This window comes from Oncorhynchus nerka, linkage group LG16, assembly GCF_034236695.1.
Source record: "Oncorhynchus nerka isolate Pitt River linkage group LG16, Oner_Uvic_2.0, whole genome shotgun sequence".
NCBI lineage: Eukaryota > Metazoa > Chordata > Actinopteri > Salmoniformes > Salmonidae > Oncorhynchus > Oncorhynchus nerka.
Window position 1 is genome coordinate 25,737,200 of NC_088411.1, and position 23,927 is coordinate 25,761,126.

At 40.8% G+C, this 23,927-nt stretch overlaps 1 protein-coding gene across 4 annotated transcripts in view; it reads left to right on the forward strand.

Annotated features, from left to right (window-relative positions):
• The window catches only part of phactr2 (phosphatase and actin regulator 2), a 54,655-nt gene that overhangs the window by 10,595 nt on the left and 20,133 nt on the right, over positions 1-23,927 (forward strand). For all 4 annotated transcript variants that reach the window (XM_029685255.2, XM_029685254.2, XM_029685256.2 and 1 more), the window contains exon 2: positions 18,610-18,777. In XM_029685255.2, coding sequence (XP_029541115.1) covers positions 18,610-18,777 — 168 coding nt within the window. The remainder of the gene's footprint in view (positions 1-18,609; positions 18,778-23,927) is intronic.

The window sequence follows — 23,927 nt, forward strand, 5'->3', positions numbered from 1 at the left end:
ACAGTAATATGTGGGTGGTTTAGAAATTTGTATGGTCTCTGTCGGCATGCCACCTTTGGCGAGACAAAAAAAGTGCGGTCCTCCTTTTATCCCTCAGCAGAATAGTAGCCTAGGCTATGCAGTGTCAACCGACAATGCACTTTAATTAATGCCTATCCATGAGGTCGCCTCTGTTTATAAAACAGGCAGTTGGAATGGCTTTATAGTCCTGATACCTGACAAAGATTTAAGACAGCATTTTGGTTATTCAAGCTCTAAATATCAGCTACCGTAGGTGGCGGTTCCTAAAGTAAATTGGAAAACATTTTCCAAATTTATATACAGTGGATTCGCAAAGTATTCAGGCCCCTTTTCTTTTTCCTCATTTGTTTTACGTTACAGCCTTATTCTAAAATTGATTAAATACATATTTTTCCTCCTCAATCTACACACAATATCCCATAATGACAAAGCAAAAACAGGTTTTTAGATTTTTTTATGAAATGTATTAAACATAAACAGATACCTTATTTACACAAGTATTCAGACCCTTTGTTTTGAGACTTTTGAAATTGAGCTCCGGTGCATCCTGTTTCCATTGATCATCCTTGAGATGTTTTTTCAACTTGATTGGAGTCCACCTGTGGTAAATTCAATTGATTGGACATGATTTGGAAAGGCACACACCTGTCTATATAAGGTCCCACAATTGACAGTGCATGTCAGAGCAAAAACCAAGCCATGAGGTCAACGGAATTGTCCGTAGAGTTCCGAGAAAGTATTGTGTCAAGGCACAGATCTGGGGAAGGGCACCAAAAAATGTCTGCTGCATTGAAGGTCCCAAAGAACACAGTGGCCTCCCTCCTTCTTAAATGGAAGAAGTTTGGAACAACCAAGACTCTTCCTAGAGCTGGCCGCCCGACCAAACTGAGCAATCGGGGGAGAAGGGCCTTGGTCAGGGAGGTGACCAAGAACCTGATGGTCACTCTGAAGGAGCTCCAGAGTTCCTCTGTGGAAATGGGAGAATCTTCCAGAAGGACAACCATCTCTGCAGTACTCCACCAATCAGGCCTTTATGGTAGAGTGGCCATATGGAAGCCAATCCTCAGTAAAAGGCACATGACTGCCTGCTTGGAGGCACCTAAAGGACACTCAGATCCTGAGAAACAAGATTCTCTGGTCTGATGAAACCAAGATTGAACTCTTTGGCCTGAATGCCAAGTTTCACGTCTGGATGAAACCTGTTGTGGGGATGTTTTTCAGTGGCAGGGACTGGGAGACTAGTCAGAATCGAGGGAAAGATGAACGGAACAAAGTACAGAGAGCTCCTTGGATGAAAACCTGCTCCAGAGCGCTCAAGACCTCAGACCTGGGCCAAGGTTCACCTTCCAACAGGACAACCCAGGAGTGGCTTTGGGACAAGTCTCTGAATGTCCTTGGGTGGCCCAGCCAGAGCCCGGAACTGAACCCAATAGAACATCTCTGGAGAGACCTGAAAATAGCTGTGCCCCCCCCCATCCAACCTGACGGAGCTTAAGAGGATGTGCAGAGAAGAATAGGTGAAACTCCCCAAATACAGGTGTGCCAAGCTCGTAGCATCATATCCAGGAGGACTTGCGGCTGTAATCACTGCCAAAGGTGCTTCAACAAAGTACTGAGTAAAGGGTCTGAATACTTATGTAAATGTGATATTTCAGCTTTTTATTATTAATACATTTGCAAAGCTGATTAAAAACCTGTTTTTGTTTTGTCATTCTGGGGTATTATGTGTAGATTGAGGAACACAAATGAATGTAATCCTTTTTCAAATAAAGCTGTAACGTAACAAAATGTGGAAAAAGTGACCGGGTCTGAAAACTTTCCAAATGCCTCAGAGGATCATTAACTTCTCAATTATTTTGCTGTGGATTGTTTCAAATCACAGGCGAGTAGGCTTTGCATTGTTGGGTTGTCCTCAATTTTGGCAGCACTCATGGCAATAGACTTAGCTGATTATTGAGTTGTGCCTGTCAGTGAAAAGCATCAAAAATATGTGTGAAGATGATGTGTCTTGAGTATAATTTGAAATGTTAAGACAAAAGAAGGGGAGGTTTTGGTGGCAAAGATATAGGCTCATCGCTCTCCAGAATGCACTCAGCTCTCCAGAATGTGCTCAGCTGTCTCCTGCCAATTCATGCACATTAATTGTTTCATTGTCTGAATTGCTTGCCCTTTGTTTATTTGTATCAATTCCTCATTACATATATCACCGGTAGTAGGCTGTATCACATCTGGCCATGATTGGGAGTCCCATAGGGCGGCGCACAATTGTCCCACCGTCGTCCAGGTTTGGCCGGGGTAGGCCATCATTGAATAAGAATTTGTTCTTAACTGACTTGCCTAGTTAAATAAAGGTAAAATAAAATGTAAAAAAAAAAAATATATATATATATATATATATATATATATATATAAAAACTGTAAATGTACTATTTATATATAATCTCTGTCATTTGGTTACATTAATATCTCTTAATGCATGGATTAATTACAGTCATTCTATGAATGGAAAAATTGTTTGCAGAGTTCAAAAGGTTTGGTTTATTTCATACCATGATTTATGAGGTTTGTCAATCTTTTTATTGTCTTGTTTGGAGCGGTCCATATGAGCATGTATCTGGTTGTTTCTCTATCCTGTTAATGTTGATGGAGTGCGCGAGCCTGATCAGCATAAAGTAGGCTACCTGGCCTGCAGCGCGCACATGTAGGAAAGTACATTTGGGGATCAGACATTTGGGGATGTCTGATTTCTGACCACCACTAATAATACACTAAGGTTATGTCATTTTTGTAACCATGTGACAATGATTTTGAGAAATGAAATGTGAGTATGAAAATCATAACTGGCACGTAGAAATGGTAGGATACATTCTTAGCTTACCCAAAAGTGAAACTCACGTGCTGCCTGTCAGCTACCCAAGTTTATCATGCGTTGCGTTATCTTGAAAAATGCAGTTTGTATTTTCTTCTTTGCCATGATCATATCAGAAATTGAAGAACAGGCCTACAAATTTGAAATAGCTAATTATCATGACAATTTAGCCCACTTTGTAAAACTCTCGGACAGCAGTAGTGAGTAGCCTAATTTCATTCCATAGGCTATTGTCCATTTGACCTGTCCTGTTTTTAGAATATGGTGTGTTTGCTAACATGATAGTTCATATTCACATTGAAGCAAATGTTTTATTTGATAGGACGCCATTTAGGCAATTGATTGGAAGCATACATGATATAAAAAGTGTCTCTCATGAAATTTTTATACATTTGGTTGCCCTGCAGGCTACAGAAAAGGCCACAGAGGCTATATACTCTATCTACCCTATAGGCTACATGATTTGATGGAGTATTGGTGAAGCACCACAGCACTGCGTCTCCAGCAGCACCATGGAGAGGCGTGCTGTGCATGGACAAGATACATATTTTGTACCCCTGCCTTTGGCAAAGTGCACTGCTTATCATGGGGAGGCATCAGAGTTCAATTTAATAGCCCAAATGCCACTGGGTGAGAGAAGTTTTCATTGTTTTGAGGCTGAGTTATGTGAGGTGTTATGTGTTGGAGGTGCGTCTTGATCAGTTTAGCTCGGAAAATGCCGCCCTCGTCAATCTGCAGCTCTAGGCGTCCGCCTAATCCTGTCTGAAGGGCGGGCCTGCCCTGCTGTCGGCACAGGGTGGAGCAGGGATGCATCTTCTGTAGCATACTAACCACAATGCTTACTTAACAATAACATTACTCACAAGTAAATGCATGCCTGACATTTCAACTCTTCAAGGCCTAAATAACCTTCTAGTGCAGCAACATAACCCAAGGTGTTATGGTTGAGTTTACCTTTCAAGGTATGTATACTCTTTAACAACATTGTTCTCTCCGTGTTCTTTTTTTCTCCTATAAGTAATCATAGCCCATCATTTTCACTGTTCATAATAAAACATATCAGCTTTTTACATGTTTGGTTGGTTACACTAAATTTGAAAATAATATTGAATGTCAAATAGCTTGGGATCTTAAAATACCATGATGTTTAAGTGCATAAACCCTCCCCGATGACTGTATAAACCCTCCCCGATGACTGTATAAACCCTCCCCGGTGGCTTCAGCTGAAGAAACCTCTCCCTATTTCCCCTTGACCAAATATTTTTCTGGTTGCCGGTGGCACATAAAGCAAGACAATGGGGAAAACATCTGGTGAGCAAACAGCATGTCTGATTGAATTTAAAGCACACAGATGGATGTGAAGCATTTGAATGCTTTTTGATTTGGTGTGTAGTTCCATTGTATGTCATTTGGCTACTCAAAGTTCTATTTGAGGCACAAACGGTATTGATGTTTTTGGTTATGACATGCCTTTCCAATGATGTCATCATCCGTTCAGTACGAGTCACACAGCTTCAAATAAAACTTCAGGCTAATTGATAAATTGCCAAATCCGTCAGGTTATTAAATGTCTGCACAGGTTACAGTTTCTCCGAACTGAAGACCGTCAGGCCAATATTAGGCTATCCCTAGACATTTGAAATATTCACGTCTAGAAGAGCCTCCAGGTTTCCGTCATAGCTGGAAAAAATATAATTACAGGGGCAGTTTGGTGAAACTAATCCCGTCCGGACATGACGTTCTATAGTAATACTAGTCCTGTGTGAATATGGCTTATATACACATTTATGACTGGGACTGTACAGAAGTGGCATTTTCTGTGTCCTTCGTTTCGTTATGGCTCCAAATCATTCTCCTTGACTCTGAAGGGAGGCATTGTTAGAGCTGAGGACTAACTTTGTTTGTGTCCCTAAACCATTTTCTCCCTTGTCAAGCAGCTGTTTGAATTATTATTGTCATGCAGTACTTTGTTTGATACTGTCTGTGAGTTATACCTCCACCCAAACATGAAAGCTGCTGCCTGGACTATACCAGAGATCAACACTAATCTAATTTTAGGCTGTATGTGTATGTGTTAGGAGATCCACATTGACAACAAATCCTGAATGTTTTTTTTCCCCTAGCAGATTGGCATTCTTCTGTATGTGGCTTAGATTTTTCTGTTTGTTTGGTTTGACAGTCAATTAATTCACAAGATAATCAAAAACATTTGAGAAGGACTACTGTTCCCTCTGTCAATGAAATTTGCTTGTCTAAGAACAGACTAAAGTTGTCAGTAGCCCCATTTAAAAGTTGGTACTGTAAATTTCAATGTCTCTCAATTGATTTGAAATATAAGGCTATGTCCCAAATTAGTTCTCCCAAATAGTCAACCTCTCTAACTCTCTCCACTGAGCAGCAACAAGTGAAGCCATTGTCCATTTGCTCCCAGGCAGTTCTAGTCTTTTTATTGAAGTCTAATGGTGATAATTGTGAGCTTTACAGATTTTTCTGTCATTAACCACACAAAGAACCTACTGTAACAGTCCCATTGTTCCTATTCGATATCAATCTGGGAATGAAACCATGGGATTGGATGTTTGGAATGCAGCTGGCCCCACCTCTTTCATATTTGTTTGTAAGCTTAGCTTGATTAATTGAGACTAAATGTGATTATTGTAGAAAATAAATATAATGTGTCCTTCAATAGGTTTACCCCAAAATGCCCCAAACAGTTTGTGGTTGTTTGTGTCAAACTTTCTTTTTTTTCTTTTTTTTGGGGGGGTAGTTATCTATATCCCAAACAGCTATCTATAAATCACCCTACTGGGGAGCCAGGCCCAGCCAATCAGAATGAGCTTTTCCCCCCAAAAGAGCTTTATTACAGACAGAAGTTCACTTCTGGTGTGGTTACACGTGGTCTGTGGTTGTGAGGCCGGTTGAACGTACTGCTAAATTCTCTAAACGATGTTGGAAGCAGTTTATGGTAGAGAGATTAACATTAAATTATCTGGCAACAACTCTGGTGGAAATTCCTGCAGTCCACATGCCAATTGCACGTTCCCTCAACTTGAGACATCTGTGGCATTGTGTTGTGTGACAAAACTGCACATTTTAAAGTGGCTTTTCATTGTCCCCAGCAGAAGGTATCTTGATATGCCACACCTGTCAGGTGGATGGATTTTCTTGGCAAAGGAGAAATGCTCACTAAAAGGGATATAAACAGATTTGTGCACAACATTCGAGAGAAAGAAACTTTCTATGCACAAGAAATATTTCTGTGAATATGATATTCACTGTAAATTCCTTGTCAGAATTGAGGAGCAAAGTCTGAAGGGAAGCTAGTTACTGATCTGCTGAGTTCTGTATGACATGTTCTTGCAGTATTCAATGCTGATCACCTCAGGCCTTTTCAAAATGCAATGTCAGGCCTCAGGTAAGACATTATCCCTGCCGGTCTGGTCATTCATGTTAATAATCACGAGTCATCATGGTTGTAAAAAAATATATTATAATTTATTGCACCAATGTTTGGTAACTGCCATTTGCAATGAGAGAGAGTTATCCGTTTTTATATAGCTAATCAGTTTTATATGGGTAGAATGTTTGAACTTGGAACTGGCACTCTGCTGAAAGGATGAATGGTCAATACATATTGGAAATTATATGTCGACCGTGTAAACACAATTCAGGCTATAAACCTGCCTGATGGCTTGAAAAAGTACTTTTTCATTGCAATTGCATAAGATATGAATCGCCTTAGAATGATGGACAATTGTCATTTTCTAATCAAAATCCAACCCTTGAACAGTGTCACATAAGCTAGCTAGACAAAAACAAGATTAGCTGAAATGGAGGTGTTCGCTCAAGTTGCTAGAAATCACACTTGCCTCATACTGTGCTTCTCTTCACACTGGAGCACTTGCAATATACACTGAATGCACAAAACATTAGGAACAGACTCAATTCGTTGGGGCATGGACTCTACAAGGTGTCAAGCATTCCACAGGGATGCTGGCCCATGTGGACTCCAATGCTTCCCACAGTTGTGTCAAGTTGGCTGGATGTAGTGGACCATTCTTGGAACACACGGGAAAGTTGAACGTGAGAAACCCAGCCGTGTTGCATTTCTTGACATACTCAAACTGGTACGCCTGGCACCTAATACCATACCCTGTTCGAAGGCTCTTAAATCCTTTGTCTTGCCCATTCACCCTCTGAATGACAAATACACAATCAATGTCTAAAAAGGCTTAAAATCCTCCTTTAACCTGTCTCCTCCCCTTAATTTACACTGAAGTGGATTTAATAGGTGACATCAATAAGGGATCATGGCTTTGACCTCTTCACCTGATCAGTCTGTCATGGAAAGAGCAGGTGTTCCTAATGTTTTCTACACTCTGTGTATAAACACTGGCTGTGACACATTTGATTATTCTCTAGGACCGATGCCTGGGGTAAAACTCTCACAGTTATTAGCTTATTACCTGTTATTTGTTTACTCAAAATGTTGTGCAGACATGATACCTTTCAGACCAATCAAATACATCAGACCAATCAAATACATTCAGACCAATCAAAAACATCTGTCTTTGATTCTACTGGGTTCTACTCTATAGATGTGTGTGAATATAGGTTGTGTGTGACAGTGAATAGTGATTTGACATTGGCTAGGTAACTTTCTTTGAATCAGAATTCAGTTGAGTGACAGAGAGAACAAGGATGGTGTGATTAACTCAAATTCCATTATCTTTTTGCTTTTCTTTTCCTCGTGACAGTTCCCTACCTCCTTTCCTTTTTCAATTTAGGTGAAGCTAAAGTCAGAAAGAATACACAAGGTCACATTTTACAGCCTAGGAATCCAAAAACAACCAAGGACTCAAGATCACTGGATCTTGGGGGAGTGTCCTTGGCAGGGAATGTGGGTGCTCCTTTGACTGGTGTGTAGGAGTGCATACTGCGTAGTCTCCATGTCTGACTCCTCATATAACATATAATTGCTAATGAAATCCATCATAAGGTGTAGGACACGGTTCCTGGTTGTTAGTGATACGATACCTCTTGTCTGTCGCAATCTTATGGTCTTTGTAGAGCCACACCTCCTAAGGTAGGTAATGTTAACCTATATGGCCTTTTTGACGCTTCCAGCAATTAACCTTTGAACTACCTTCCGGCTTCCGCTTTTGAATCCTTGAGAAAAATATACATATAGGCTCATCCTTGTGCACTGCAGTGAACAGCAAATCTAAAAAGGAAGTGTTGAGTATACTGGAGATGTTGGTGTGCTTTTGTACTACGTGCTATTACTCAAAGGGAAAATCTGTAGCTGCTACATATACTACCATTCAAATGTTTGGGGTCACTTAGAAATGTCCTTGTTTTCCATGAAAACATACATGAAATGAGTTGCAAAATGAATAGGAAATATAGTCAAGATGTTGACAAGGTTATAAATAATTATTTTTAATTGAAATAATAATTGTGTTCTTCAAACTTTGCTTTCGTCAAAGAATCCTAAATTTGCAGCAATTACAGCCTTGCAGACATTTGGCATTCTAGTTGTCAATTTGTAAAGGTAATCTGAAGAGATTTAACCCCATGCTTTCTGAAGCACCTCCCACAAGTTGTATTGGCTTGATGGGCACTTGTTACGTACCATACGGTCAAGCTGCTCCCACAACAGCTCAATAGTGTTGAGATCTGGTGACTGAGCTGGCCACTCCATTATAGACAGAATACCAGCTGACTGCTTCTTCCTTAAATAGTTATTGCATAGTTCAGAGCTGTGCTTTGGGTCATTGTCCTGTTGTAGGAGGAAATTGGCTCCAATTAAGTGCCGTCCACAGGGTATGGCGTTGCAAAATGGAGTGATAGCCTTCCTTCTTCAAGATCCCTTTAACCCTGTACAAATCTCCCACTTTCTCCAGCATCTCTAAATCTCCCACTCCTCCAGCATCTTTACATTTTTCTGCATCTCATGAATGTTCTTCTTTGTGATCCGAACACCTCAAACTTAGATTTGTCTGTCCATAACACTTTTTTCCTCTGTCCAGTGTCTGTGTTCTTTTGCCCATCTTAATCTTTTCTTTTTATTGGCCAGTCTGAGATATGGCTTTTTCTTTGCAACTCTGTCTAGAAGGCCAGCATCCCGGAGTTGCCTCCTCACTGTTGACGTTGAGACTGGTGTTTTGCAGGTACTATTTAATGAAGCTGCCAGTTGAGGACTTGTGCGGGATCTGTTTCTCACACTAGACACTCTAATGTACTTGTCCACTTGCTCAGTTGTGCACTGGGAACTCCCACTCCTCTTTCTATTCTGGTTAGAGACAGTTTGTGCTGGTCTGTGAAGGGAGTAGTACACAGCGTTGTACGAGATCTTCAGTTTCATGGCAATTTCTCGCATGGAATAGCCTTCATTTCTCAGAACAAGAATAGATTGACGAGTTTCAGAAGAAAGATCTTTGTTGCTGGCCATTTTGAGCCTGTTATTGGGCCCACAAATGCTGATGATCCAGATACTCAGCTAGTCTAAAGAAGGCCAGTTTTATCGCTGCTTTAATCAGCACAACAGTTTTCAGCTGTGCTAACATTTTCTAATGATCGATTAAGCCTTTTAAAATGATAAACTTGGATTAGCTAACACAATATGCCATTGGTTTGGTTGCTGATAATGGGCCTCTGTACGCCTATGTAGATATTCCATTAAAAAGCAGCCGTTTCCAGCTACAATAGTCATTTATAACATTAACAATGTCTACACTGTATTTCTGATCAATTTTGTTATTTTAACGGAGAGAAAATGTGCTTTTATTTCAAAGACAAGGACATTTCTAAGTGACCCCAAACTTTTGAATGGTAATGTACATTTTTGGAGTTCTAAGTTAATGATATGTACCCATTTGATTGTAGAAGAATATAACTTATAAATGTCTCATGAGCTTAGTTCAACTGTCATACCCCATCAGAACCCAACATATAACCTTGTTTTAATCCAATGTTTGTAAGCAAAGTACACTGAACAAAAATATAAACGCAACATGTCAAGTGTTAGTTTCATGAGCTGAAATTGAAAAAAATCCCAGAAATGTTCCATATGCACAAGAACCTTATTTAGATATGCCAACCCTGTCAAGTGGATGGATTATTAAGAATCCTATTAAACAACATGATCATTACCAGTGGTGTAAGTACTTAAGTAAAAATAAATTTTCCCTGACACAAAAAGTACTCATAACATTTTGAATGCAATTCACGCACTTATCAAGAGAACATCCCTCTACTGCCTCTGATCTGACGGACTCACTAAACACACATGCTTCGTATGTAAATTATATCTGAGTGTTGGAGTGTGCCCTAGCTATCAGTAAATGAAAAATAAATTGTGCTGTCTGGTTTGCTTAATGTGAAGATTTTTATACTTTTACTTTTTGATACTTAAGTATATTTAAAATCAAATACATTGACTTACTCAAGTAGTATTTTACTGGATGACTTCCACTTTTACTTAAGTCTGTTTCTATTCATCTTTATTTTACTCAGGTATGTCAATTTGGTACTTTTTTCACTACTGATCATTACACAGGTGCACCTTGTGCTGGCGGACAATAAAAAGCTACTTTAAAATATGCTATTTTGTCACACAACACAATGCCACAGAGGTCCCAAGTTTTGAGGGAGCGTGCAATTGGCATGCTGACTGCAGGAATGTCCACTTGTGGCTAGAAAATTGAATGTAAATGTCTCTACCATAAGCTGCCTCCAACATTGTTTTAGAGAATTTGGCAGTATGTCCAACCGGGCTCACAACTGCAGACCATGTGTAACCACGCCACCCCAGGACCTCCACATCAGGCTTCTTCACCTGTGGAATCATCTGAGGGGGGGTGCTGAGAAGTATTTATGTCTATAATGAAGCCCTTTTGTGGGAAACACACATTCTGATTGGTTGGGCCTGGCTCCTCAGTCGGTGGGCCTGGCTGCCAAGTGGGTGGGCCTATGCCCTCCCATGGCTGCACCACAGCCCAGTCTTGTGAAATCCATAGATTAGGGCCTGATTTTATTTATTTTAATTGACTGATTTCCTTTTATGAACTGTAACTCAGTAATATCTTTGAAATGGTTGCATTTATATTTTTGTACAGTATGAATGTAAACAAACACTATATAGCCTCAAAACGTGGATAAAACTATGGTTTTGATATCATGGATGGTCAGTCCTTGCATCCATAGCTGTATGAATTTGAGTGGTTACATTTCGCCAGCCCCATCTTTTAGCCTTTTACTGAAACGGGCGGGGAGTTGGAGTTGTTATTGTTTCAACTAAGGATTGCTGCTTTTAAGAGGATCTTCACATTTACTAGACTTTTTGCAAAAATACCCTCGGCTACACATATATATAGGTCCAGTCAAAAGTTTGGACACACCTACTCATTCCAGGGTTTTACTTTATTTTTTACTATTTTCTACATTGTAGAATAATAGTGAAGACATCAAAACTATGAAATAACACATAAGGAATCATGTAGTAACCAAAAAAGTGTTAAACAAATCAAAATAGAGGGCCTCCCGAGTGGCGCAGTGGTCTAAGGCACTGCATCGCAGTGCTAGCTGTGCCACTAGAGATTCTGGGTTCGAGTCCAGGCTCTGTCGCAGCCGGCCGCGACAGGGAGACCCCTGGGGCAGCGGCGCACAATTTGCCCAGCATTGTCCAGGTTAGGGGAGGGTTTTGCCCGGTATGGATGTCCCTGTCCCATCGCGCACTAGCAACTTCTGTGGCGAGCTGGGCGCAGTGCACGCTGACACGATCGCCAGGTGTACAGTGTTTCCTCCGTCACATTGGTGCGGCTGGCTTCCGGGTTAAGTGGGCACTGTCAAGAAGCAGTGCGGTTGGGTTGTGTTTCGGAGGACGCACGGCTCTCGACCTTCGCCTCTCCCAAGTCCGTACGGGAGTTGCAGCGATGAGACTAGACTGCTACTACCAATTTGGATACCACGAAAAAAATACAAATGTAAATGTTATATTTGAGATTCTTCAAAGTAGCCACCCTTTGCCTTGATGACAGCTCTTGGCATTCACTCAACCAGCTTCATGAGGTAGTTACCTGGAATGCATTTCAATTAACAGGTGTGCCTTCTTAAAAGTTAATTTGTGGAATTTCTTTCCTTCTTAATGCGTTTGAGCCAATCAGTTGTGTTGTGACAAGGTAACGGTGGTATACAGAAGATAGCCCTATTTGGTAAAAGACCAAGTCCATATTATAGCAAGAACAGCTCAAATGAGCAAAGAGAAATGACAATAAAGGTCAGTCAATCTGGAAAATGTCAACAACTTTTAGTTTCTTCAAGTGCAGTCGCAAAAACCGTCAAGTGCTACTGGCTGTCATGAGGACCGCCACAGGAATAGATAGCCTTATTTGGTAAATGACTAAGTCCATATTGTGGCAAGAACAGCCTTGCCAGCCCAATTTTGAATATAAACCAAATTTGATCACATTCACATTTTCTCCTGACACACAAATGGACTATAAATACATAACGTTACCAAATGAACAGCGCACATCGGCTGTATGCAGCTGCTCTTATTAGTAGCCTTGATCAGACTGAAAGATTTTCCCGTTTTTATCCCATACAGAATGTCAGATCTCTAATGTTTAGGTGTAGCCTAGGCTGCTGTAACATTTATGTAATGAGGTTTTGTCCGGAGTGATTATGTGTTCTCATCTTTGCTAAATAAATGCCGGAGGAAAGTGGAAAGCCCCCAAAAATGCGCTGTGTCAACCTCTCTTTAATCTAACTTTTAATGGATGATGCGATGGAAGCTATCAAATCGTTCTGAATTGATTTTGACATCCCAGAAAAGACAGTAGAAAGCATCATAATGTGCAATTACCGCTGCAAGCTCCTTGTAGTTGCACTTGTTAGCGGAACTATCCCTCTTGTCCTGTTCTCTAAAAGCCCATTTTTGCATGCCCAAAAACGCAGTGGTGTTGATAAGCCGCTTGAGAACATCATCCCTGTTTATTCTTACTTTCTCATTGTGTTGCGCAGTTTGAATACGCAGACCTTTGTCATGATCGATGCAGCTTTTTCCCTGAAGCTTGAATCTGATGTGGGCATTTATATGCTCCCTGCTATTGTTTTGCCGTTTAGCTGAACGATCAATGTTCTTCGGGTCACTATACCCCCCTTTCGCCCAAGACTCACTTTCCAAAAAGCAGACAAGGCCAGCAATACAGGCGGCTTGATGAAAGGCTCCTTGTTAACCAGCTATACTTTTGATGCCAATTTATATTGAATGCCCTCATCTTTTCATCCTTCTTCATGAAACTGATCTCAGGCAGAGGTCGACCCTCGGTTTTAATTTGCACCTTTTCCGTGTACCCCAGAGAATGAAAGGGGTTCTTAAACAAAAAGTAAACTAAATTTGCAGTGAAAACTGCACACTCGAGCTGGTAGCTAGCAAGCTACTGAAGTTTGATATAAATTGCAGTAACTAGACACAAAAGTTAGGAAAAAAAGTTCTAAAATCAAGAAAACTATTTATAATCTACCTCTGTCTCCTGTAATTTGAAGAAACTAATTTGAATTGAATAATATCAAAAAAATGCTCAACTATCACTTTTCAATCTCTATCTAATAATGTCACCAATTCACCAAGCCTCTCAACACATGGAACACCCCCCATAATGGTCTGCGGCACAACCCCAATACAACACACTAGGTTCATTCTCTGATCCTAACCCTATGATTGGATGGACAACATCTCAGTTCCTACTGCAAAAGCTTTGATTGGTTGGAGGCCGTCCTCCAGAGTTGGTCAAAATTACCATGTAGGACTATGGAAGGGAGTGAGGACAACGAGCCTCCTAGGTTATGTATTGAAGTCAATGTACCTGGAAGAGGGCAGAAGCTAGCTGTCCTCTGGCTACACCAGAGAGTGCTGTTGAAGTTACTATGGACCTTCATTGCAAAACAGTGTGTTTTAATAAATTATTTGGTAACATATGAATATATTTATATAGTTTTATCTAAAAAAGGATAACTTTAGTGTTTCACTATTTTTATGAAATTTCACTGAGGGTGGTCCACCCCTTCCTCCTCTGAGGAGCCTCCACTCCAAATATTTTCCTGTTTTATTGTTTGTTTTTTTACATAAAAATGTAGTAACAGCCTGTTACATTCTGAAATTGTCGCCGTAGCTTTACATTTCAATAGTGTTTTTTGCTTGCCCGCACTGGGCCTCCACCGAGAGAAGGGAATGATCAATGTTTTCAGTTGAGATTTTGCTAGTACCTCATATTATGACTTCCATGATATTTATAAAATTAAGCCTGGCGTGTTCTAAGGTAACTTTAATACGGGAGCTTTTAGGCTTACACTAGCTACTATTTTACATTTAAGTCATTTAGCAGACGCTCTTATCCACTATCTAGCTATGGTTCAGCTAAACGTCAGCATTCATCTATAGCCAGCATGTTTATGTGAAGATGCAGAAATTATTTTGTTGAGCTAGCTCGCGTTACATAGCTGTGTAGCCTATACTATAATATGAATGACATTGTATGATAACGGTACGGTACTTTTATATTCGTATGGGAGGGGTATACGTTTATTATTATATGCTAACATTACTTGATTATGACGAATGTTGTTAATGTTAGTTAGCTAGAGAGCAGGAATTGTTTTTTTTTGTCAGCTAATTTAAAGTTGCAATAACTTTTTGGGTGACCCAACCAAATTCACATTGAAATGTGAGTTACAGATCTGTCATTCTCATTAAAAGCATGTCTAAGAAGTGGTCGATTTGTTCTACAGTTGAAGTCTGATGTTTACATACACTTAGGTTGGAGTCATTAAAACTTGTTTTCCAACCACTCCACAAATTTCTTGTTAACAAACTATAGTTTTGGCAAGTCGGTTAGGACATCTACTTTGTGCATGACACAAGTAATTGTGCCTTTAAACAGCTTGGAAAATTCCAGAAAATGACATCATGGCTTTAGAAGCTTCTGATAGGCTCATTGACATCATTTGAGTCAATTGGAGGTGCACCTGTGGATGTATTTCAATCCCTACCTTCAAACTCAGTGCCTCTTTGCTTGACATCATGGGAAAATCTAAAAAAATCAGCCAAGACCTCAGAAGAAAATTGTAGACCAGCACAAGTCTGGTTCATCCTTGGGAGCAATTTCCAAACGCCTGAAGGTACCACGTTCATCTGTACAAACAATAGCACGCAAGTATTAACACCGAGATGAACATACTGGTGTGAAAAGTGCAAATCAATCCCAGAACTACAGCAAAGGACCTTGTGAAGATGCTGGAGGTAACGGGTACAAAAGTATCTATATCCACAGTGAAACGAGTCCTATATCGACATAACCGGAAAGGCCGCTCAGCATGGAAGAAGCCACTTCTCCAAAACTGCCATAAAAAAGCCAGACCTACGGTTTGCAACTGCACATGGGGACAAATATCGTACTTTTTGGAGAAATGTCCTCTGTTCTGCTGAAACAAAAATAGAACTGTTTGGCCATAATGACCATTGTTATGTTTGGAGGAAAATGGGGGAGGCTTGCAAGCCGAAGAATCCCATCCCAACCGTGAAGCACAGGGGTGGCAGCATCATGTTGTGGGGGTGCTTTGCTGCAGGAGGGACTGGTGCACTTCACAAAGTAGATGGCATCATGAGGACGGAAAAGTATGTGGATATATTGAAGCAACATCTCAAGACATCAGTCAGGAAGTTGGGGCTTGGTCGCAAATGGTTCCAAATGGACGACGACCCCAAGCATACATCCAAAGTTGTGGCAAAATGGCTTAAGGACAACAAAGTCAAGGTATTGGAGTGGCCATCACAAAGCCCTGACCTCAGTCCTATAGAACATTTGTAGGCAGAACTGAAAAAGCGTGTGCGAGCAAGGAGGCCTATGAACCTGACTCAGTTACACCAGCTCTGTCAGGAGGAATGGGCCAAAATTCACCCAACTTATTGTGGGAAGCTTGTGGAAGGCTACCCAAAACGTTTGACCCAAGTTAAACAATTTAAAGGCAATGCTACCAAATACTAATTGAGTGTATGTGAACATCTGACCCACTGGGAATGCGATGAAAGATATTAAAGCTGAAATAAATAATTCTCTCTACTTTTATTATGACATTTCACATTCTTAAAATAGGTGGTGATCCCAACTGACCTAAAACAGGGAATTTGTACTAGGATTAAATGTCAGGAATTGTGAAACTGAGTTTAAATGTATTTGTCTAAGGTGTATGTAAACTTCCGACTTCAACTGTATGTGCGTTATTTCTATGCTTCCCGTTAAGTTTTGCTTTTGTGTCTTTTAATTTCAGTTGTACACCAGCTGAAAATACAATATTTTTGGTTATGGAATAGATTTTTCACACCGGTTTAGATGGTACAATGATTCTCTATACTATATTTGCTTGCTTTGTCACAAACTGAAAGTAGGTGAACTATTAGAATGTTAGCAACCAGGAAATGGTGTAGCGGATGTTAAAATAAACCCTTTAATTATCTGCACATGCTTGTGGATTGTTGCTTTATTCAAGAGTGTAATATGGTTTGGTTTAACATATTGTCATATGTTTTAGAAGAAAAGTTACTTGGATTGTTAAATAGTTTGCTTACTAGCTAGTGGCCACTGTGATATGTACGGTGAAGTTGAGCTGCGGACCAAGAATGTCATGTTGCAAGCCACAACGAAAGGTAAGGCAATTATGTAATGTGAATTGAAAAGTGGAAATCTATTTGGCCCCTCTGCTCCTTAGACTCTCCTCCATCTCTCGTAGTTGGAATAAGGCCTAAATCTTTGACATGTTTCTCAAGCACATTATTTTTTACACTGTCTTGGGAACCTCCCATGTGTTGCTCTTGTGTTCCCCTTTTGTTTGGACAGACTTCACTTCCCCTCCATCAGACAGAGACCCATGATTTCATATACAGTTGTGCTGCTTATTTACAGCTACCTGGACATTAAATGAAACAGAGCTTGAGTTGTTCTTGAGATGGTTAGGGTTTCTGTCCCACAATGTTTTTTAAAACACCTTTCTTTAATTCAAGTTTAATAAATCATCCTTGGGTATTAAGTGTTTTTTTTTTCTGAACAAGGATGTGCTCCTTCAGCAAAAACATCAAACATACTATAATAATTGCATTTGTAGAGCGCTTTTCATTTAAAGACATAAATCACAAAGCTCCTTAAATTGAGAGCTACCATTAAATGGAGAAAAAAATGGAATTAAAGGGCTAAAAAACTTAAAGCAAGAAATTAAAAGATTGCAAGCAGCCTCACACGAGGGGGGCTCGTTCCAGAGCCGGGGTCGAGACAGCAGAATGCTCAGTGACCCATTGTTTTTAGGTGCGTCTTTGGAACTGCAAGGAGTCATTGATCATTTGACCGGCATGAACGTGAAGACTATTTGGGGCTGAAGAGTTCACTGAGGTATTGGGGACCAGAGGAATTGGGGGTTATGAAGAAGAGGGAGTCTGGGGTTGTGTTTATGTTCTCGTGGAATTGGATGTTGCGTTTCCTGATTAGGAAAGGAATGGGGCCTAAGACGGAGCATTGGGGGACACCACAGTTAATCGTTGAGGCGATGATTCCACTTCTTAATCTTTTCAAATAAGTAGGTGGATAATCTTCCACTGTCCTCTGTGGTAGCAATGTTCTATGTATGTATGGATGGAAGGATGGATGGATGGATGGTGCGGAGAAAACAACATTCAGCAGCCATGAGCCATGGAACCTCCCTATTCCTGAGAAGTGAGGCATGAGGAAACGCCACACCTCTTTTTTCCCCCTCCAGCCTTAGCATTCCAGCCTGTTCCCATTCCCCTGGTTTCTTACTTTCAAACAGGAATGGAAAGGATTAGGGAAGGACATGAATCTGGTTGCTAAGGCCAAGTGAAGCAACAAATGAATCACTGTGAAACAGGGCTGCACGTGGGTTATCAAAAGGTTTTATCTGCTCTTTTGCTTTGCTATGGAGATTATGATTTGTTTAGCAAAGAAGATATATTATTAAATGCAACAAAGTTGGGTTAATTGTTGACAAAATGATTGACCTAGAAAATCTAATTAAAGTCATGTGAAAGTACATGTTTATTTCTGACGCATACTGAAGTGAATTCACCATTGCGCAACATCCGCTTTCTCATGTTGTGTTTAGTCATTCTTAAAGCATAGTGTTGCAAATGGAGGGTCGATTACCGGTAACTTTCAAAGTTTACCAGTAAACTACAGGAATTTCGAAAACATACAGGATTTTATGGAATTTTCGTAACATATCAAGTATATTTATTTATTTTACTATGTCAATATGTTTTTGTAAATGTTTTGATGCCAAACTGGTGGCAGTTGTGAAAAAAAGTGTGTTGTGAAAAGTGTATTAGTTGGAAGAGTTGCAGAGTTAATAGAAAATTATGCCATTGTTGATTTAAATGTTTTTTCATTAATTAGGCTCTTTTCCTTTGGTCTATTTACTAGAAACCCATGGACAATATGTACACAGATATAAGGATTAATAAATATGTATTTGTAATTCAAATATATTACCAAAGTTACCATAGATTACCTGTTAATTACCACAATTATAGAAAGTTCCGATAACTTGGTAAATTACCGGTAGTTTTGCAACCCTATGTTCCACGTAGGAATGAACAGGGCTAAGTAAGTATGTTTTCTGATCAGGTGTGTCCTTGTGTGATTTCCCCACAGTTGATGGACTGGAAAAAGCATCTCTGTCCAACTGTGATGTTGTGGTGGGCAGCACCCAGACTCCTCCACTGAAGCAGAAGGGGAAGCTCTCCACTATAGGGAAGATCTTCAAACCCTGGAAATGGCGCAAGAAGAAAACCAGTGACAAGTTTCAGGACCTATCCAAAGGTACGTCTGAAGTTTCCTGGTCACATACTGTTTTATTACGCTGTAGCCAAATATTCCTTTGTTGCCATGCCATATGTTTTCATGCTAACATGAAACTTGTTCTATTCACTATCCCCTGAAATTACCCCCCCCCACACACACACACACAAAGCCATTCGTTTGTATCTTGCATGACGCTGAAATGCCTGGCAAGCCACATAGTGTGAATACCTTAACTAATGTAAGTCTTGTGATATTGACAATTTACATTTATGTAAAGATCTCGAGCGATAGAATATAGGCTGGCTATGGGCAGGTTTGAAATGAATTCGGTGCTGCCAAAGAATAGAAGTGTGATCATGGGTTTAATTTCTCAAGCATCCTCCACTGTCTGTACTATGTAACACAGAACTAAATGAAGTGATATCTGATCATCATATGCAGTCATGTTGAGCTCTTCATGTAATTCTAGACCTGGCTTCAAATCATTTTAGTTTTCTTTCAAATACTTTCACCATTTGATGGAGCCTGGGTGGGGTTTACATTGTTGGTTCTAACCCATTTGTTCCATTGTGCCAGGCAAGCTCAATCAAGTGCAGCTGTTTGAAAGAAAACCAATACTATTTGAACCTAGGTCTGTTGGCTGGTAGTGGAAAGGACTTCTCAGGTTCAACTCTTGGTGTGATAATTGTTTTTAGAACACAAATGCTCTCCATTAGCTGTGTTACAGTGGAAGTGATTGTCTGGCAGCATCTCATTTGAACAAAAGCAGCTTTTTGTGCTCTTGCATGGCTAAAGTGTTGGATGGCTGTATCTGGGCCGCCAATAGTCCGCAGTGTATCCCCAGTCTATGCCAGCCTATCGAAATATCTGTCACATGCAAGGTGGTATAAAATCCAACCTTCTCGTGTAACTAGTATGAGTGAAACTTTATGCTTAAAGTCAGTTACTATTTCTATGGAAAACTAGAAGAACTAGGACTAAATTAAAGTTGTAAGCAGATTACATTATCTAAAGGCTTCAGAATGCTTGAGAATACTCCTGGTGTGGACTGAAGAATGGTCATACCTAGGGCTGTTGCGGTGACCGTATTACCGCCACACCGGCAGTCATGAGTCATGACCGCAGTAAAATTCCACTTGACTGTTGAGTCACTGTAATCTCCTTTTATCAAATCAAATCAAATCAAATGTATTTATATAGCCCTTCGTACATCAGCTGATATCTCAAAGTGCTGTACAGAAACCCAGCCTAAAACCCCAAACAGCAAGCAATGCAGGTGTAGAAGCACGGTGGCTAGGAAAAACTCCCTAGAAAGGCCAAAACCTAGGAAGAAACCTAGAGAGGAACCAGGCTATGTGGGGTGGCCAGTCCTCTTCTGGCTGTGCCGGGTGGAGATTATAACAGAACATGGCCAAGATGTTCAAATGTTCATAAATGACCAGCATGGTCGAATAATAATAAGGCAGAACAGTTGAAACTGGAGCAGCAGCACAGTCAGGTGGACTGGGGACAGCAAGGAGTCATCATGTCAAGTAGTCCTGGGGCACGGTCCTAGGGCTCAGGTCAGTTGAAACTGGAGCAGCAGCATGGCCAGGTGGACTGGGGACAGCGAGGAGTCATCATGTCAGGTAGTCCTGGGGCATGGTCCTAGGGCTCAGGTCCTCCGAGAGAGAGAAAGAAAGAGAGAAGGAGAGAATTAGAGAACGCACACTTAGATTCACACAGGACACCGAATAGGACAGGAGAAGTACTCTAGATATAACAAACTGACCCTAGCCTCCCGACACATAAACTACTGCAGCATAAATACTGGAGGCTGAGACAGGAGGGGTCAGGAGACACTGGCCCCATCCGAGGACACCCCCGGACAGGGCCAAACAGGAAGGATATAACCCCACCCACTTTGCCAAAGCACAGCCCCCACACCACTAGAGGGATATCTCTATCTCTTTTATGCACTCTGGACATGCTTTGGTAGTACCCAACTCACTAATGACCGTCAGGTCGCTAATGGCCTGGTACTCAGCACTCTATTGTCCCTCAAACTACTCTGACATCAATGCAAATGCCATTAAAAATCACATCAAACACTTATCATCAAAACAGTATCATGCTTTTAAAACTCACTTCACTGTGATCGATCAATTTGAAGAAAGAAGTTCAACAACAGGTTGAAACTGAGTGGAAAACACGGTCGTTGTGAATCTCGTTTCAAAGCCTAATACAACTAAATGGACAGCACTTTCTAAGGGGATGATTAATTCAAAACACCCAAAATAGCCTAGTAATAGGGCATTTTTAAAAATATTTTCATAATTAATAGACTGACAATTACCCCTAGCTACAGAATATCTCACCACTGTGCGTTTCCCTCTCTCTCCTTTCTCGAGCGTGCAGAGAGGGGGGCTGTCAATAGTTTAATGAAATGTTTTCTTGCGAAAAAAAGTTACTATCAATATTCCCTAACTGATTTGACTTTGTTTCCCAAATGAAGCTGCAGGAACAGGGTTGGACAGCCCATGGCATACAGAGTTTGGGCGGAAAAAACCTGTCGCACAGCGAGAGGCTGCATGCTCCTCAAACAGTGGAGTGAAATAGGTGTTCCTATGAGCCCAGTGTGAAAGCAGAGTTTTGATGGTTGCCACTATATTTAGTTTTCATCTGCTCATATTAAGCACATGCTTCACTATAATACCAGAGTAGCCTACCCTGCATGATTGAAAAACAAGCTACAAGAAAGCGGCCTCCATTCTCCATTCGAGTGCATGTGGATGACATCTCTTTTTCCCCCTACACCTGTTCTTGCCCATTTTATAATGGGCCATTCTAAATCGAAACAACTTTGACATATTAGTAAAGACAAGATTACATTTAGAATAGTCTGATGGGTGAAATATGGTCACTAGTGGTTAGAGCGTTGGACTAGTTGGACTAACCGGAAGGTTGCAAGTTCAAACCCTGAAGCTGATAAGGTACAAATCTGTCGTTCTGCCCCTGAACAGGCAGTTAACCCACTGTTCCTAGGCCGTCATTGAAAATAAGAATTTATTCTTAACTGACTTGCCTAGTTAAATAAAGGTGAAAAAAAGAGAAGAGTGTGTGCAGCCTGAGGCAAGGAACAGAGTGCAAGCTTTTTTTGTGACTTTCTCAAGTCTTCAATAGCCTATAGTCGCACCATGCAGTCCCATATACATTCTAAGGTTTGTATCATTCACAGCTAAAGTGGCCAAATAACTCTAAATCTAGCATAAGGACCTGTTTTAAATGATCACTTTTACTCCATATGCTCACTCACTCCAGAATGGGAAAATATATATTTTCTATTTTATCCAGCTACGGTCAATTATATTCTTCTTACTATAAAATCATATAATATAAAATAATGGCACAGGATTTGTAAGCAATATCTTGTCTGCTAAATGAACAAGCCTACAGCCTATGGTATGGCACATAGCCAGATAACATACAGTAGGACAACTCATTCTTTTCTTCTGAAATACATTTGATTCATATCATAAAGTTTCTTTAGACCTGCCTAAAATAATGGATTTATTGTGATGTATAGTAAATGGATTCATTCTACTCTTTAAAATGTAAATGTTCCAAAGACGCACATCAGTGGCTTTTAGGCCTATGCGTGGAGTCCTGGAGATGCTAAACATGTTTTTATGTTAATTAAAAGGTAAATTACTGTGAGACTGGCAGTCATTTGCATGACAATAACCGCCTGATAAAATGTCAAGACCTCCACAGCCCTAGTCATACCAGGTATTGTATTAGTCCTATGCAGTTTACTCCTTTTATCTCACCTTGGACAGCCTCTAGTTAGTACTAATCCATTCTCTTGAACACAAACACAATCTCACCTAAAGGCTCATGTAACACTTCACTGTGAGATTGTCATGCAAGTACTATTAATGATGTTAGGTGCTGTCGTGCTGTTAGGTGACCTTAATTTAAACTGGGACATGCTTAACACCCCAGCCATCCTACAATCTAAGCTTGATGCCCTCAATCTCACACAAATTATCAATGAACCTACCAGGTACAACCCCAAATCCGTAAAAACGGGCACCCTCATAGATATCATCCTAACCAACCTGCCCTCCAAATACACCTCTGCTGTCTTCAACCAGGATCTCAGCGATCACTGCCTGTGTCTGTAATGGGTCTACGGTCAAACAACCACCCCTCACCCAGCTGCCCACTGCACTGAGGCTAGGAAACACTGTCACCACCGATAAATCCATGATAATTGAGAATTTCAATAAGCATTTTTTTTAACGTCTGGCCATGCTTTCCACCTGGCTACCCCTACCCTGGTCAACAGCCCTGCACCCCCCACAGCAACTTGACAAAGCCTCCCCCATTTCTCTTTCACTCAAATCAGATAGATGATTTTCTGAAAGATCTGCAAAATCTGGACCCCTACAAATCAGCTGGGCTAGACAATCTGGACCCTCTCTTTCTAAAATGTATCTGCAGAAATTGTTGCAACCCCTATTACTAGCCTTTTCAACCTCTTTCGTATCGTCCGAGATCTCCAAAGATTGGAAAGCTGCCGCGGTCATCCCCCTCTTCAAAGGGGGAGATACTCTAGACCAAAACTGCTACAGACCTATATCTATCCTACCCTGCCTTTTCTAAGGTCTTCGAAAGCCAAGTTAACAAACAGATCACTGACCATTTTGAATCCCACCTTACCTTCTCCGCTATGCAATCTGGTTTCCCGAGCTGGTCATGGGTGTACCTCAGCCATGCTCAAGGTCCTAAACGATATCACAACCGCCATCAATAAAAGCCAATACTGTGCAGCTGTATTCATCGACCTGGCCAAGGCTTTCGACTCTGTCAATCACCACATTCATATCGGCAGACTCAACAGCCTTGGTTTCTCAAATGACTGCCTCGCCTGGTTCACCAATGACTTCTCAGACAGAGTTCAGTGTGTCAAATCGGAGGGCCTGTTGTCCGGACCTCTGGCAGTCTCTATGGGGGTGCCACAGGGTTCAATTCTCAGGCTGACTTTGTTCTCTGTATACATCAATGATGTTGCTCTTGCTGCTGGTGATTCTCTGATCCACGTCTATGCAGAAGACACGATACTTCTGGCCCTTCTTTGGACACTGTGTTAACTTCATTGGGATAGAGGGCAGCATTTTCACTTT